General features: G+C 35.6%; 2 protein-coding genes across 5 annotated transcripts in view; one reads left to right on the top strand and one right to left on the bottom strand.

Annotated features, from left to right (window-relative positions):
* Nucleotides 1-5,031: 5,031 nt before the first annotated feature.
* Nucleotides 5,032-10,712, bottom strand: snx12 (sorting nexin 12). 3 transcript variants are annotated; one of them, XR_013204940.1, is made up of 5 exons: nucleotides 10,316-10,712; nucleotides 9,666-9,761; nucleotides 8,144-8,268; nucleotides 6,633-7,965; nucleotides 5,032-5,941 (listed from the first exon to the last, which is right to left on the bottom strand). XR_013204940.1 is itself a non-coding variant. In XM_077233467.1 (5 exons), the coding sequence occupies exons 1-5, from the start codon at nucleotides 10,478-10,480 to the stop codon at nucleotides 5,932-5,934; spliced, it is 495 nt and encodes a 164-aa protein (XP_077089582.1). In that variant the 5' UTR covers nucleotides 10,481-10,711; the 3' UTR covers nucleotides 5,032-5,931. The 3 variants fall into 3 exon arrangements, 2 of the variants coding, with proteins under 2 accessions (XP_077089582.1, XP_077089583.1); XM_077233467.1 differs by having other exon boundaries at nucleotides 7,867-7,965; nucleotides 10,316-10,711; XM_077233468.1 differs by having other exon boundaries at nucleotides 5,815-5,929; nucleotides 7,852-7,965.
* A 1,334-nt stretch (nucleotides 10,713-12,046) lies between these two features.
* afap1l1b (actin filament associated protein 1-like 1b) overlaps nucleotides 12,047-14,892 on the top strand; it is a 29,594-nt gene continuing 26,748 nt past the window's right edge. Inside the window, exon 1 of one of the 2 annotated variants that reach the window (XM_077233460.1) lies at nucleotides 12,047-12,407. In XM_077233460.1, coding sequence (XP_077089575.1) covers nucleotides 12,386-12,407 — 22 coding nt within the window. In that variant the 5' untranslated portion in view covers nucleotides 12,047-12,385. The remainder of the gene's footprint in view (nucleotides 12,408-14,892) is intronic. The other variant, XM_077233461.1, reaches the window with a different exon arrangement.

Here is a 14,892-nt window from a genome sequence, read left to right as displayed (position 1 = left end):
AGGAAACCGTTGTTGGGTTTCAAATAAAAAAATGACTTTCTGTTACAGAACAGGACATTGATTTCATTCATGTCCACTGCAGAGGACATCAGGACTTAAATCATGTTTATCGGGCATTTTGGGAGACACAGCAAGTGAATATGGAAATAAATTATACATCAATACTCCTATGAAATATTAGATATTATAATTAAAATGTTGCTAATTATTACTCCAATTATTACACTTCTTTTTTCATTAAATGTTACTCCAAGAACACATTAATGTGCACATTAGATACAGATACATTGCATTGAATGGGAATATTAATTTATTTAATTAATATAAATATAATTTAAACCCACATATTGCATAAAGTAAAATGGTGTATCAAATCATTTCGTTATATCTTTTATAACGTAGTTGAGAATCATCTTTATACAAATTTTGCTTAAAAAAAATCCTGAAACCTGAACAAATCCCATTGTTTTTGCCTCTATACATATAATTTCATGTCATTTTATTTTTTAAACAACTGAGTCCTGGTGTCCACTACAGAGTACATAGCATAACATATGAATAAAATATCATTTTTCAAAAATGTTTTTTAGTTTTTTTTTTTACCATTTTTTTCTTATGCTCTAAATTTTAGAGCATAAGAAAAAAATGGTAAAAAAAAAAACTAAAAAACATTTTTGAAAAATGATATTTTATTCATATGTTATGCTATGTACTCTGTAGTGGACACCAGGACTCAGTTGTTTAAAAAATAAAATGACATGAAATTTAGTTTTTTCTTCATGTCATCACATATTTTAGAGTCTAAAATATGTGATGACATGAAGAAAAAACTAAATTCAAAAAACTTTTTTTTCTGGGTCTCAGGAGGTTATGCTAAGATTTTATCATTAACTTTGATGCAAAGAAAAAAAACTTTTTTCTCAGTGTCCTATTGGACTAAAGGTCCATGTCAGGGATAAACTTTAATCTTTTTTTTTTTTTTTTTTACATAATTTTACTCCTTTGCAGTTCCCGGCCGGATCCAGGACACATCCTGAAACTTGTTCCCTGAAAATGTCAATAAATTTAGCTGCAGCTTTGAAACAACTATAAAATCAGATTAGATAAGATTCACCTTTTATTTTCAGAGCCTCTGACTCACGCATGACAAGTTTAATCTAATCTTAGCTGATTTTATAGTTGTTTCAAACAAGCGGCTGAATTTAATTGACATTTTCAGGTGACAAGTTTCAGGCTGTGTCCCAGTCCTAGTGTAATTTATGGACTCATTGTAAACTAGACATTAACCAAATACCTAAAGATCAAAATGAGAATGACGTCAGAGCATAACCTCATTGGTGTAGAAAACTGAAAGAGCTATTATCTAAGTATATAGGTATTTTATATACTTTATATATTCTTTATTTATGGAGAAAATCAGAAGGTTCTGACATGAAGAGACATTAGATAATCCAATGGGAAGAGTGATCCATCAACAACGCAGATATTCTTATACGTGTCACTGTCTTATTTATGCGGGACGGGTAAAGGAGAGTTGGACAGAGATCCGGAAGGAGAGTATCGGTTGCACTGTTGATACTGTCCTAGCCCTGCAGGTTTAATATGGAGTCCGCTTTAGCTTTGCCGTTAAATAAAATAAACTTTAATGTGGGATCTCTTTCTGCGGTGTGGTTGGTGTATGGTGGGAGGTTCTGTTAGTGTTATAAAATAAATCTCCTCCCGTCGGCCTTGGTAAAGTTCAGATTGCTCTCCTAAGCAGGGGGCCCATTATCCGCTGAAACATATGCTTAATCAGAAACTTTTCCAAGAAATGAACTTGGACCTTGAAGGGTCACCCAGATAGCCCCCCCCCCCCCCCCCCTGTTTTTAGAGCCGAATTGAACGTGCTTGTTCAGGAAACATATGGATCTACCTTTTATTTAATGTAATATAATAAACATTGTTGGTTCCCGTCCAGACAAAATGTCTGGTGCATATCCTCGATTCTTGTTTAATCTTTTTCCATCCCGTCAAGTTGACTGAACCATCACAAAACAATGGTAACCCATGGAAAGCAGGTCACAGCCTTGTATTCTGTGATCTCATCCAATGCAGTTTCAGAGTTAACAAAGCACTTGTAATCTCATTTCTGTCCATTTGGCTGCTCCTTTTAGCATGTTTTCATAGAGAGGATTAAAGTCTGTGCATCAGAGGAAGCATTGTGGTCTTTGACTTCAGTCAGTTTGTGTATGCATCAAAAATATCTCAATAGCTTCCACTTCACGGACTAATTCGTCAGTCAAGCGTTATGCACAAACTCATTTCCAAACTAGTGCAGCTACTTCATAGTCAGATGAAATCTATTAAAGGGAATTGCAAGTGTGACTTATATTTATCCCTTTGCGGTGTTTGTGAGAACGGGTGATACTGAAAGCCCTCTTTTTACGAAGTGTGAACAAAATGACTTTAAATAAAGCATTTAGCCGAAGCATTCAATAGCCTAATTCATAGTTATTCAATGGGCTATTACAATAAAACACTATTACTTAAAATAATCAAAAGTTTACAGTGAAAATAAAATAATTTTTGAGCTTGTTTGTCCATATGACTCACACCACCGATTAGACTCAACTATTAGGAAGTATCCAAGATCTAAATGAGGAACATATTAATCCTCTTAACGCCTCTTCTTGCAGTTGTAAGAAGTAATGGTGTCAGTTTATCCACATTCAAGCAGCGCTTACACAGCTTAGATGACCGGCTCATTTAGGTAGACTTTACCGGCTCGCCGACACTTTCCCTCCCCCATGACTAATTCAGACTGACCAGAGCAATTCACACAAGGCCGAGCAGGCCTGAAAACAGTTGCAATCAATACAAGGGTCTTAAAATAAACTGGGCACACCCAGAAAAGATTTCTGTGATTTTGTAGCCGCAAAAATGATACCGCAATAATTCCGCAGGTGAAAAGTTTGAAATAATTATGATTTTTTTTAAAAAGATTTTTTTATGAGTAAAAACAGAAATATTGTATTTCAATTTAAAGGAACTGTTTTCTATTTTAATATATTAAAAAAAAAAGTAGGCCTATATTTTCAGCATCATTACCCCAGTATTCAGTGTCGCATAATTCTTCGGTAATTATTCTGATATACTAATTTGGTGCTCAAGAAATATTTCTTATTATTATCAATGTTGAAAACAGTTGTGCTGCTTAATACTTTCGTGGAAATCGTGATACACTACCAATGAAATGTTTGGGGTTGGCCTAAGTAAGATTTAAAAAAGAAAGAAAGAAATACCTTTACTTAGCATGGACATGCTTAATTGATCAAAATTGACGGTAAAGACATTTATAGTGGTGCAAAAGTTTCCCGTTTCAAATAAAGGCAGTTCTTTTCTATATGTATATGCTGTTCTGTTCTATGATAACTTTCTATCAAAGAATCTGGAAGAAAAAATATATATATAATGTGAAGCATCACACTGAAGTCTGCAGCTTTACCGTCACAGGAATAAATTACATTTTAAAAAAGATTAATATGAAGACAGTTCTTTTAGAATTGTAATAATATTTCAAAATATTACTGTTTTTTTTTTTTTGATCAAATAAATGAAGCCCCATTAAATACTTCTTTGAAAAAAATCATAACTATCATTAATTAATTTAGAATTATAATTCTTATAACTGTCCATTAGTTTAGTGTAATTTTAATCTAATTCAAAATATAACCGTGCAGGTTTCTTTCGAATGAAATACTGATTGACGAGTAATTTCTCATTCATCTTTCTGCAGCGCTGCCACCTCGTGGTTACATTCAAGAAAACAACAGCCTTTTTCATCTGTTCAACGAATTACTGTATTAAAATGAAATTTCAAATACGTCGAGGTGTGGATGTACACATCATGTATATATATATATATATATATATATATATATATATATATATATATATATATATATATATATAACAAACTATAAGATTTACATTCGATTAAAGTCCCTGTAAAGTCAAAATGAAGTATGTGCTCTGAGTTTGTCATATCACAGAAAAATGTGTTATTAGACACCCAGCCAAATTTGAATGGTTAAAAAAGCCGTCAAGTACATAAAATAAGCTATCAAAATCTTGAAAAAATGAGTAGTCTCTGCTCTCAAACGCTGGGGGCGTGTCCACTGTCTGCGCTGAAACCACGCCTACTCGTGGTAAAGCTGCCGTTGCCACCATAGACATCATATATGATGTCTATGGTTATAGACATCATATATGATGTCTATGGTTGCCACACTCAACTGTCACCCGCTACAGTCGGAATGGATGCTCCTAGCAGCTTATTAGGTTAATTATAACATAAGCGCACAAGGCAACTTACACTCATTGGTGGGCACGCACTGCAGATGATGTCACCGGTTGTCGGCGCGACGGGAGGATGAAGGCCGAGGGGGGAGATGGGAGATAGTCGTTCGGCCCCATTCACCAGTAAAAGCGGATTATCAGCTCTCCATCAAGGTGGCTCTTCACAAAATGAATCCACCTCTTCTTGATGTGATCGTTTTTAGGAAATTTAAATAAGGACACCGATCTGTTTTGTACATGATCGCATGCAGGTAGTACGCATTTCCGTGACGAAGACATAGCTAACTAGCAAACTGTAAGCTGTATTAACTAATAATACTACTGACAGTAACTCGCGATTGAGCGGCAAACTGATGCGAATGTGCTCTATTTATATTATTAGTGGAGCGGCCAGCCTCAGGGGCTCCAGTGCGTCATTAGGTAGGGGCGGGGCCAGGAGCTCAGGCACTCCAGTACGTCATGGAGTACCCTCTTGGCCCCGCCCAATAAAATCCGTAAATTATCAATGGTAAAAAACTGTTTAACGCTCTAACTCCACAATTCAGTAGTTCACAGTTCAGTCTTTGTAATGTGTTTTAGCAATACATTTCTAACATTTATGTGTTTAGATTTTCTTTTTTAAATTGCCTTTACAGGGACTTTAACTGTAAAATATAAATCATATGGCTTAATTGAACAGAATGAGAGAATCCATTGAAGGGGACAGATAGGGTTTATTCATGGGTAGAAAGGATGGCTATCGGTTTAAAAATCAATTAGTGCTCTTTTCTTTACACACAGTCCAGAAAATAACCAGAATAGAAAGAGCCATAAAATAACTAATTTTGAGAGATGCCATATATAAAACATAACAGCAGATGTAACACATTTTGTAATAATGAAATTTAGTTTTTCACAGTGATTGAATATATACATTCCCAAAGCTTGACTAGTTACACTGATACCAAACAAAGCAAAATACAATTAAAATGGTTGCAAAAGCCTTGTTATAACATATTTAGTCAAAAGGATACAAATTAAATACGGAATGTAAAGGAAGACGTTGTCGAGAGCAAATCCCAGTTTTAGTTTCTGAAATGCTACATTTGGCGAGTTAGTTTGATAAAAATTGTTCTCTGGATTTTAGATGAAACTACTCAACATGTCAATTTTCTTTAGGATCGAAGCGTGTTGCTTTAAATCCAAATAATCTTAGACTTTTAATTTGAAATACAGAGGAATGTCATAGCGCCATGACCAAATTCTCTGTTTTATTTATTTGCTTGAGAAATATCAGCGAGTTGCCTGAAGGCTTTAGGCCAGGAGTTTAAACCAGAATAAACAAAGCACTATTTTTAAAGGAAAAATAATATTTGTTTAAAGATCAGGCAAAAAAAAAGCTAAAAAAAAAAAGCGCATGTTTCCACAAAATGAGTGCATGAGGTATAAATACAGCATAAAGTTGAGTTCATCCTCAGGGTGAAATAGATGTAGTTTAGTTCTATCCGAGAACAGAAATATGTACAGGATATCATGGACAGCAGCTGTGGAAGGCTTTGACTGATGTGCAGAAAAGAGCTGGTAGAGCAGATGGGTCCAGGACAGGGAGGGGGTTTACCAAAACCTTTGGATCACAGGCCAAAAGACATGAACACGGTTAGAGATCTTGACAGAACAAATGCACCTAGTGCAAACTATGCTGCCTCTTTCGGTCTATTGTTTTGGACAAAAAACTGATTGGATAATGTTAAAGGGTTAGTTCACCCTTAAGACCTTCATCTTTGGAACACAAATTAAGATATTTCTGACGAAATCCGAGAGCTTTCTCCTCCTCTCGTCGCTTCATAACATTAAGGTTGAACCACTGTTGTCACATGGGCAATTTTAACAATGTCTTTACTACCTTTCTGGGCCTTGAAAGTGGTAATAACGTTGCAGTCTATGGAGCGACAGAAAGCTCTATATCTCAATTTGCGTTCCGAGGGTTTGGAACGACCCTGAGGGTGAGTAATTATCGACAATATTCATTTTAAGGTGAACTATCCCTTTAATAACAGTCTGAGTGTTGTCTATGTGAAACCAGAATTCACAACACAAAGCATGCAAATCAAGACATGCAGCCAACAGTAGTTTTACTGGTAATGACACGACAAGCAGACGCAAAATAAAAATTAGCAAAGCAACAAGATTTAAGTGAGTTTTGTAAGTATGACAGCAATTTCCCCACAATATAACCGATTTGATCATTAGCATTCATGCAGTCATTGTTTCCCCACACCAGTTACAACATACTGAGAGTAAAAAACAAAACTTACTTTATTCACACCTAAAATGGAAGAGAGAATAAACAGAATAAGGGGGAAAAAAAATGTACTGATGTTATAAAATCTCCAGCCGGTGTTCTCTATTTTGTTTCACTTTATTTACGGACAAACGTCAGAGGCACAAATCAACAGGAGATAACAAATATAGAGTCATTCTGAGCAAAATGACTAAACTTTGGCAGGACAACTTTACACAGTTGGCACACATTTTGTCCTCTCTCAGAGAGCTGTTTTTGAATCTCACATGATTGACATGTTCAGAACGCATCCTGGAGTTAAACATGCACTCGCCTACTATATAGGTCTCAGTTTTTAGAACATACCTCTTCCGGCTACTAAATGCCTATTATTGGGTAATGCATACTTAACAGGCATGATATATACTTGATATTTAGTCATTTTCGGAACTTATTTCTTTACTAACACCAATACTTTTTTGAACAAAAGCATAAATCTTCCAAAATAGTCTCAGAACCAAATCTTGTCACATAAAATTGGGATTAAAAGGCGCCAATCTTTTGATAATCCATGTGTCTGAAAAAAATTGATGTCCGTTCACAGAGTTAATCAGATTGAAATGCAACATGCTCAATTGTATAATATGGCAATTCAAATTATATTCAAACAACGCATCGGACGCAACATCGAGTCCCGGTTATGATTCTGAATACTGACTAGTACTTTACAGTCCTGCTGATGGTCATGTGACTACAAAAACAAGTACGACTTAGAAATACGAGTTTGAAACATTTCCTGAACATTTTCTGAGCTTGCTGCTTTGCCAAAACAGCGTAACGCTTTATATTTATGACCATTTTTCTCATCTCTTGCAAATATCTGGCTCCTCTTTGCTCCTTAATGTTGTGTTAAGCGTTTACGCTATTTGGAATGACACCTCGACTCTTGAAATCGAAAAGCACGTGTTCTCTCAACAGTCGCCAGAGAGGACAAATATATGAGCCAACCCTCTTCGCTTTACAGTGCTACAGCTTAATGTATAGTTTTATAATTGTATACGTGCACACACACACTAACAAGTACACTGTATAGATGTAAAAGAAATACAAATGTGTGTGTGTATAAAGAGAAACTCTCAGACACATGTACAAAACATGATCTGTTAAATAAAACCAAGCCCTGCACTCGCACTGCACTGTTTGCAGATGAATGGGAATAGAAGCTGACAACTGAAGAAAGAAGACCCTCCCAGTTTGGAAAACCCTACTGCCGTACTTTTCCGGGAATGTAGTTCCGGTCAATACTTTCATCCTGCAGGAACATGTGAAGACAGCGTTCGTTCTGGGCCAGAGGATGACCTGCAATTCTAAAGAGGAACATGAGCAAAATATGTATGCATGCAATCCATCAAAAGCCTTTTTAACAGAAAATGTTAAATAAAAAAATAAATTGTGTAATTATTTCAGACCCTCAAATATTAGTAACTGGTGTCTTGTACTTTTATAATTTAGCAGTGTCCGTTGTGCATCATTTTGATGGCCAACCTGTTGATGAACTGTTCAAGCCCAGATCGTCTCTCCTCAATGAAGGACTCCTCAAAAATGCCCTCATCTCCACGGAACGGGAGCTGTCTCTTCAATGCCTTTCCAGGCAATGGAGGCACAACAATCTAGGAAATATTTTCATACATTTAAAAAATATATAAATTAAATTCTAAGGCCTCAAAATGATCAAAGCTTTGCTGAAAAACCCGTTGCACACTATCTTCTACATGCCTTCTGATTTATAGTTCATACTTTTACAGTAAGTAAAAGACCTTTACATACTTTTAAAGTCTAAATATTTCCACACTCAGATGTTAACACAAGAATAACCTATTTTATTAATTATATTTCAAAATGAACAGTTCCTGGACTGAAGCAACTTAGGTTGTCTTGATATATTTTTAAAAAAAAAATCATGTTAAAATGCATCAAAGGCTTCTGAGGAACGCTTATTTGTACTTCTCTCAATCATTGTATTCGATTATGGGTTTTGCAGCAACAATTAAAACATCAGAGCTTTGATCATAAAGCTTAGGGACAGATTTAATAACAGCTTTCACTAGTGCATACTACTGTCAGGAATTACTAAATACACGCAGTGAAATATTAGCGCTGAAAGTCGTAGACAGGGTTATTTGTGCGGCTGACCTTATTGTATATGCATTTGTAGGAGTTTCCCTTCCAGACACACAATTTATGGGAGGAGAGTATTTAAATAAATCATGAAATTATATTTACTAAGGTTTGCGCTAGTCAGTTTACTGGTATTTGCGCAATTATTTAACGCCCCCCCAAAAAGCATGTCTTAAACCAGACATAAATTTGCACTGCTCTTGATAGATTGCATTGGAAATGATCTGACTGCGCCGGTGTTCTTTACCTTGCGTGTCGACAGTAGATCACGAGCAGAACCTTCCACTCCCATCAGTGCTTTTGTGGAATTGCGCTCACGCAAATTTGCCCAGTTTGGTAAATCTGGCCGTTAGTATTTAAATATCATCTTACTAAGACATTTGATTGAGATGTAGCATAACAACTGACATTTATATGCAAGTAGTCTGCTATAATGTTATAAATATATCATCGATTTACATTACAAGCTAGCAGAATTTCGACCATATAAATATCAGCAACTGCACCAAATTGCATATTTTTGCTCAAATTGGGGCTCTGAATATAAAATGTATTTTTTTTCCTCCTTGAGTGCGAGCTCTATATTGTCCTATATCGTACTATGAGCAATAAAAGACTGATGTATCGAATATGATATAAAAAGCTTTTTTTTTTTTTAAATACAATTTTATCAATATTTAGGGTAAAAGTTAAATTATCTGTTCCATTAAAAATATAGACTTTTCTGACTTTAAACGTTTGGGCTTTATAGGCCAGGTCTACATAAAGTCTCTCTAAAAGCTTTTTAATTTCGTAGATTTTTTAAATTTCTGCACAGAACATGTAAAGACAACCATTTGTTCAGTACGTGTATTCTATGAGGCAAGATGTTTTCAGCAGGATGTCATACCTTGCTGTCTCTTTCCAGCTCGTTCTTCAGCCACTCGAAGTCGCTGTATCTTCGTCTGACAGTCGAGTCCTTCAGTTTAAAAATGGGAAGATTTGTCTGGATTTCAACGGAGAAAGCATAAGTCACATGATTTTATATATATATATATATATATATATATATATATATATATATATATATATATATATATGTGTGTGTGTTCAAGTGCAATGTTCGGTGTTCAAGATGCAAGGGATTCTCGAACACACCTAACATACTTTTGACAGATATTATTAAACTGACACAATTATGCATGTATAATAGCAAAGCATACACGTTTATCTTAATGGCTTAGATGCAAGATAACCAAATCGGTTGTTGATGGTTGAGAGTAACTGTTAACAACAACAGCTAAATTAGCTCAACCTCAAACCGCCAAATTGCTTAAATGCAGCTTGCGTTCACAGAAAAAACGTATTCTTTTAGATCAAAACCTAGCAATTCATAAAATAAAATCAAGTATTTAAAAGCTAGACGAGGGTAAGGACTTTTTTCTCGTCGAATGAGGTGTTAGTTAGCATGTTAGCGCGCAGGCTAACTAACGTTAGGCCGGACCGAGCCGCAGCCTCTCTGACACACATACAATCACATTCATTCACTGGCAAGCCTACCCTCATCCGGACTTCATAAGTGGTGAAGCGATTGCGGCCGACTCCTATAGTCTGCGGGTCGTACACGTCGATTTCCAAAAAGTTGCTGGGAGGGCCGTAGGCGTCCGTCAGGTCCTGCGGCTTGGAGTTTAACCGGCGAGTATCGGCCACTGTGGGTTCGGACATTTTTTACGACTTTTTTTCAGACTAACTACGTCGAGGTGTAGTCTAGGGCACGTACGAATGAGATGGTTTTGATTAAGACATTAAACCGATGGAGGTTAAAATTGGGCTAGGTACTTCTGCGAATCTAAAACTTGAATGTGTCCAGTTCAGCAACACCACAGGAAATCCTGCGTTTCTCCCCGATGCGATGATATGTGCAGCAGTTTGGGAGACGTACTTGATGACCCACCCTTCATCACCCGGCTAGCCAATACAAGTTATTTTTTATGATGACTGACAGGGGATTGACCTATAAGATTTGAGAAGACTGTGAGGGGTGGGCTCTTTAAGATTCCATAAAATTTCATAACAGAAGGAGAGATTGGAAAGGTGTGGATTGATCGGAAATGTATGGATTTTAATAAAAAAATAGCACAGATTGCCAAAAACAAAAAAAATGTTTTTATTTTACACTTTATACTTTTACACTAAAAAATTATTAGTACACTTTACACTTTTTTATGTTTAACATATTTCGTCGATTTCAGTGTTGTGGCAGCTACTCGTGATGAATAGATGTTTAAGGATGAATTTTCTTACTACTAGCCTACTACTTAGAAAGTAACCTGCTTTAAAACATGTAAAAGTACCAAAATAATAGCCTACATAGATCAAGAACATATATATTTTATTTTACCCCTTAAGTTTTAAACCAGCTTTATTTAGTGTAGTGGTTTGTGAAAGTCTTGGGTAGGCTACATAGGCTACTCTACAGTGCATTTTCTATAAGGGAACAGGTAGGCCTACATAAAATATATAAAAATACAAATACACGGTAGGCTACATAATACAGAATGTTCACACAGTACAAAATATACACAATAAAGCATTTTTACAATACAGTAGCCTACATACACACATTATACAACCTATACAGAATACAGATTTGCACCTTCAAATATCTCTAACAGTAGTCTAGGCTGAGTAACCTATAGGCATAATAGCATAAACAATTTTATTTTTGTCAGTTTTGTAGGCCTAATCGTTTTTTTAGGCTATGTCTATAATAGTTTTTTTATTTCGTTTTAGTTTTAGTTAATTTAGTAGGCCTTGGCTACGTAAGTGAAATAAGTTTTTTTTAAACATATAGGCCTATTTCAGTTAACATTTGTTTTATTTCAAATAGCGATTTAAAAAAAAGGTTTTAGTTTTAGTTAGCTATAATAGCCCTGCCTTAAACTTGGAATGATATAGAAACCTTTAATGAAGTAGCCTATGTTCAATAGCCCTAAAGTTTTTCAACATTTGTTAAAAACCATAAAAATTAATGAAAGCCAATTATGCGTAATTTATTGTTAGCAGCTAGTACCTACATGTAGCTAAAATAAATAAAGTGTTACCAAATTCGCTTACATTATCATACATTCTGCATAGTTCTCCCCCTAAATTTCAGATATTTGTTTCACTCGTGTAGGCCTATGCTATATATGTAGTGGCCATTACGTGATTTGAAACTTAAAACTGAATAAAGAGCTCTTCCTCTGGAGGGTGCTAAACTTTAGCATCAGCCACTATCTTATTAACCATGTTGTTGATGTTACATCCCAGCCACCATGGATGATTACATTTTACCCTGAGCCCTAACCCAATTTTATATGACTGTCCTCTTTACATTTTGTGTGTTTTTTTTATGAAGACCAAAGACCAGCTGGATGTCGTTGTTTACCACTAGGTACGTTAACTACCTGACGAGCACTAGGACCCGGTCGGATTAGTAGTGATTTGGAGTGGTCTGCACGTGCCCCTGTCAAAAGTGTAGTGTTGGCCACACGCGCGCGCTGCATACGATGCTGGTGTACATTACAGTGAGGGTCTTCTGAAGCCTGTGAACGGATTAGCCTACTCAAGAAAAGCGTTCTCTTCGTCATGGAGATCACCGATTCCACTTGTAAGTCTGGCATTTTATTCATACGAAAAAGTCATACAGTTACAGTCTTCGAAATAAGTTAAACAGTAATGCAATATTTTAGCTTTTTAACATTAGTAAGTCATTTTCTGTGTACCTGCTGTAAGGCGAATCAGATGTTATTACACAATTCTCTTATCTTTATCGGGATTAAAAAGGAAACCATTTACTTGCATAGTTTTGTTGGTGATGCAATAGATGGCTAACATCTTAATGAATGAATAAAGTTATGTCATAACTGTGTCAAACTTATTTGAACGACACGCAATTTATGTCCTTTTCCCCCTTAATGACTATACACGTAAACAATTATTTCATTAGGCTAACTACTATGTCATAAAGGCTATTTCTATTATAACCATTTAAATATGGATTTTAGTGGATGTGACATTTATTAAACTATTAAACTGTATTATTATGTCCCCAGGATATGTGTCATTCTTGTTACCATCATAACTCCCCTCTATGAAAAAGATGCACAATTCCATAAATAGCACAATGACATCATAATGACATCATCATCCTTTCATCATGTGAATACCTTCAAGTAGGGGACAGTCTTGAATAGCCAATCCTGTTGTCATGATTTTGTACAGTAAATAAAAGTTAATACATTTCTAAAAATGCATTGACTTTTAATTAATTAGTGGGATGACCCTTGTTTAAGGCCCAAATATAAATGTAGAGTGCAAGGAAAGCATAATATTTTTAACAAGAATCATAACAGTAAATTTGAACTCCTAATTATATTGAATCAAAAGTGCAAGACCTTTCACAGTCAGTGTTGCGAAATCTATAAAAATATCTCTCATCCTGTATTCTTCATGTCCCAAACTTTCCATTGCCCCAGCTATCAGCTCCTTCATCCTGCTGTTCTGGGCTGGTTGAAAGCCAGTTCGGCACGATGACTATTCATGATCTGAAAGAAGACTTCCTTGCCTCTCATGCAGGAAATCCGCTTGAAAATGTGTTCAACCCTGAGTTTGTTTGCATGGATGCCAGGAAAAAACAACCCATCTGCTACTTGTTGCTGTTTTTAGTCATGTTGCGATTTGGATGTCCTTTTATGTACAATTATTTCTTGTGAGTAGCGTTAGTGAGTTTAGACATGTAGGTGAACCTTATTTGATGAAAACCTGTTAGGGTCTGTGTGCTCTTTAACCCTGATATGAATAATTTAATGTATTTTAATAATTTAGTTATGTACACTACCAATCAAAAGTTTGGGGTTGGTACATTTTTTAAAATCTTTTTAAAAGAAGTCTTTAATGCTCATTATAAATTTTCTCCCTGACCCCGAACTTTTGATCAGTAGTGTAAGATCATGGCACTTCCATTAAAATACAGGTTTGTTTTTCCTAATTGCTACTGAATTCATTCACAGCAATTCTAGTCAGATATATGACAATGTGCTTTGATGCAAGTCAAGACTTCATTCAAACTCCTAAAGGTGGGAGTGGGGGTCTAAAATGCACCGATTCCTCTGGTTCCTTAGTTATACACATGGCTTACATCTATAAATACTCATGGCCAAATAGACAAAGGCTTCTCTCTTCTGCAGCTTGCGAGCCTGATGGGTCCGCACAGGCCTAACACTGTCTCTCACTCCAGCATTCCTCGGACCGAGTGCAACCGTCAAGGGCAGCTCTTGTCTGGAGAGAAATCACACAGGGTTATTACGATACAGAGGGGCCGGAAAAGTCTTTGTGTGCGACCCTGTGGGCCCTTCCACACTTGTGTCCTCAAAGAGAGGAAATCAAAGCCAGTCATCACAGGGCCTTGCTGTGGATGACCAATGTATTAACCCTTCGACGAAAGGAGGTCAGATGCTGAGGCCCGGGATAAAGCTGGAAGAGCTTTTCCTAATCAACCTTCCTCAATCCCATTAGTCATACAAAGTAGTAGCCTAGATATGGGTAGGAGGAGCATTATGTCAGAAAAATAAGATTTGGAATCGTGTTTTAACTTTTTAACTGTCAAAAAGTCAGTGGGGTCTAAAACATTTCTCTAAGTATTTTCTTTTGTGTTCCACAGTATAAAAGATATTCATAAAGTATATTCATAATTCTTCCAGTCCAGTCTTCCACCTGCTAGAGGCTCATTTCGGTTTTGTTATTAACTAAACTTAATAATGGTTTTCATTAATTTAAATAAAACTGAAATATAAGAAGATATAAATATTTGATGAAAAAAAAACCTTAAACTGAAAAGAAACCTTAACTAAACAAACTAAAATTGAAATAAATAAATAGGAATAGTAAACAACACAAATGAATGACAAAGGTACATAACAAAATTACTTAAAATCTGAAAATATATATTAAAAAAAGTTAATAAAAATATAAATAATATAATAGTATATAAATAACACTAAAATAACACTGGATTTAAACTGTAAAATAGGGATCTGATGAGAATTGATGTGCTGGTGATATCGTCCAAAGAAAGTTTACCTGAAAGACCTTTT

Source organism: Siphateles boraxobius, unplaced genomic scaffold (assembly GCF_051911475.1).
Source record: "Siphateles boraxobius isolate OS27281-9 unplaced genomic scaffold, OSU_SipBor_1 18, whole genome shotgun sequence".
Lineage (NCBI taxonomy): Eukaryota > Metazoa > Chordata > Actinopteri > Cypriniformes > Leuciscidae > Siphateles > Siphateles boraxobius.
Note: the sequence above shows the minus strand (reverse complement) of the source record. Positions and strands in the feature narration are given on the sequence as shown.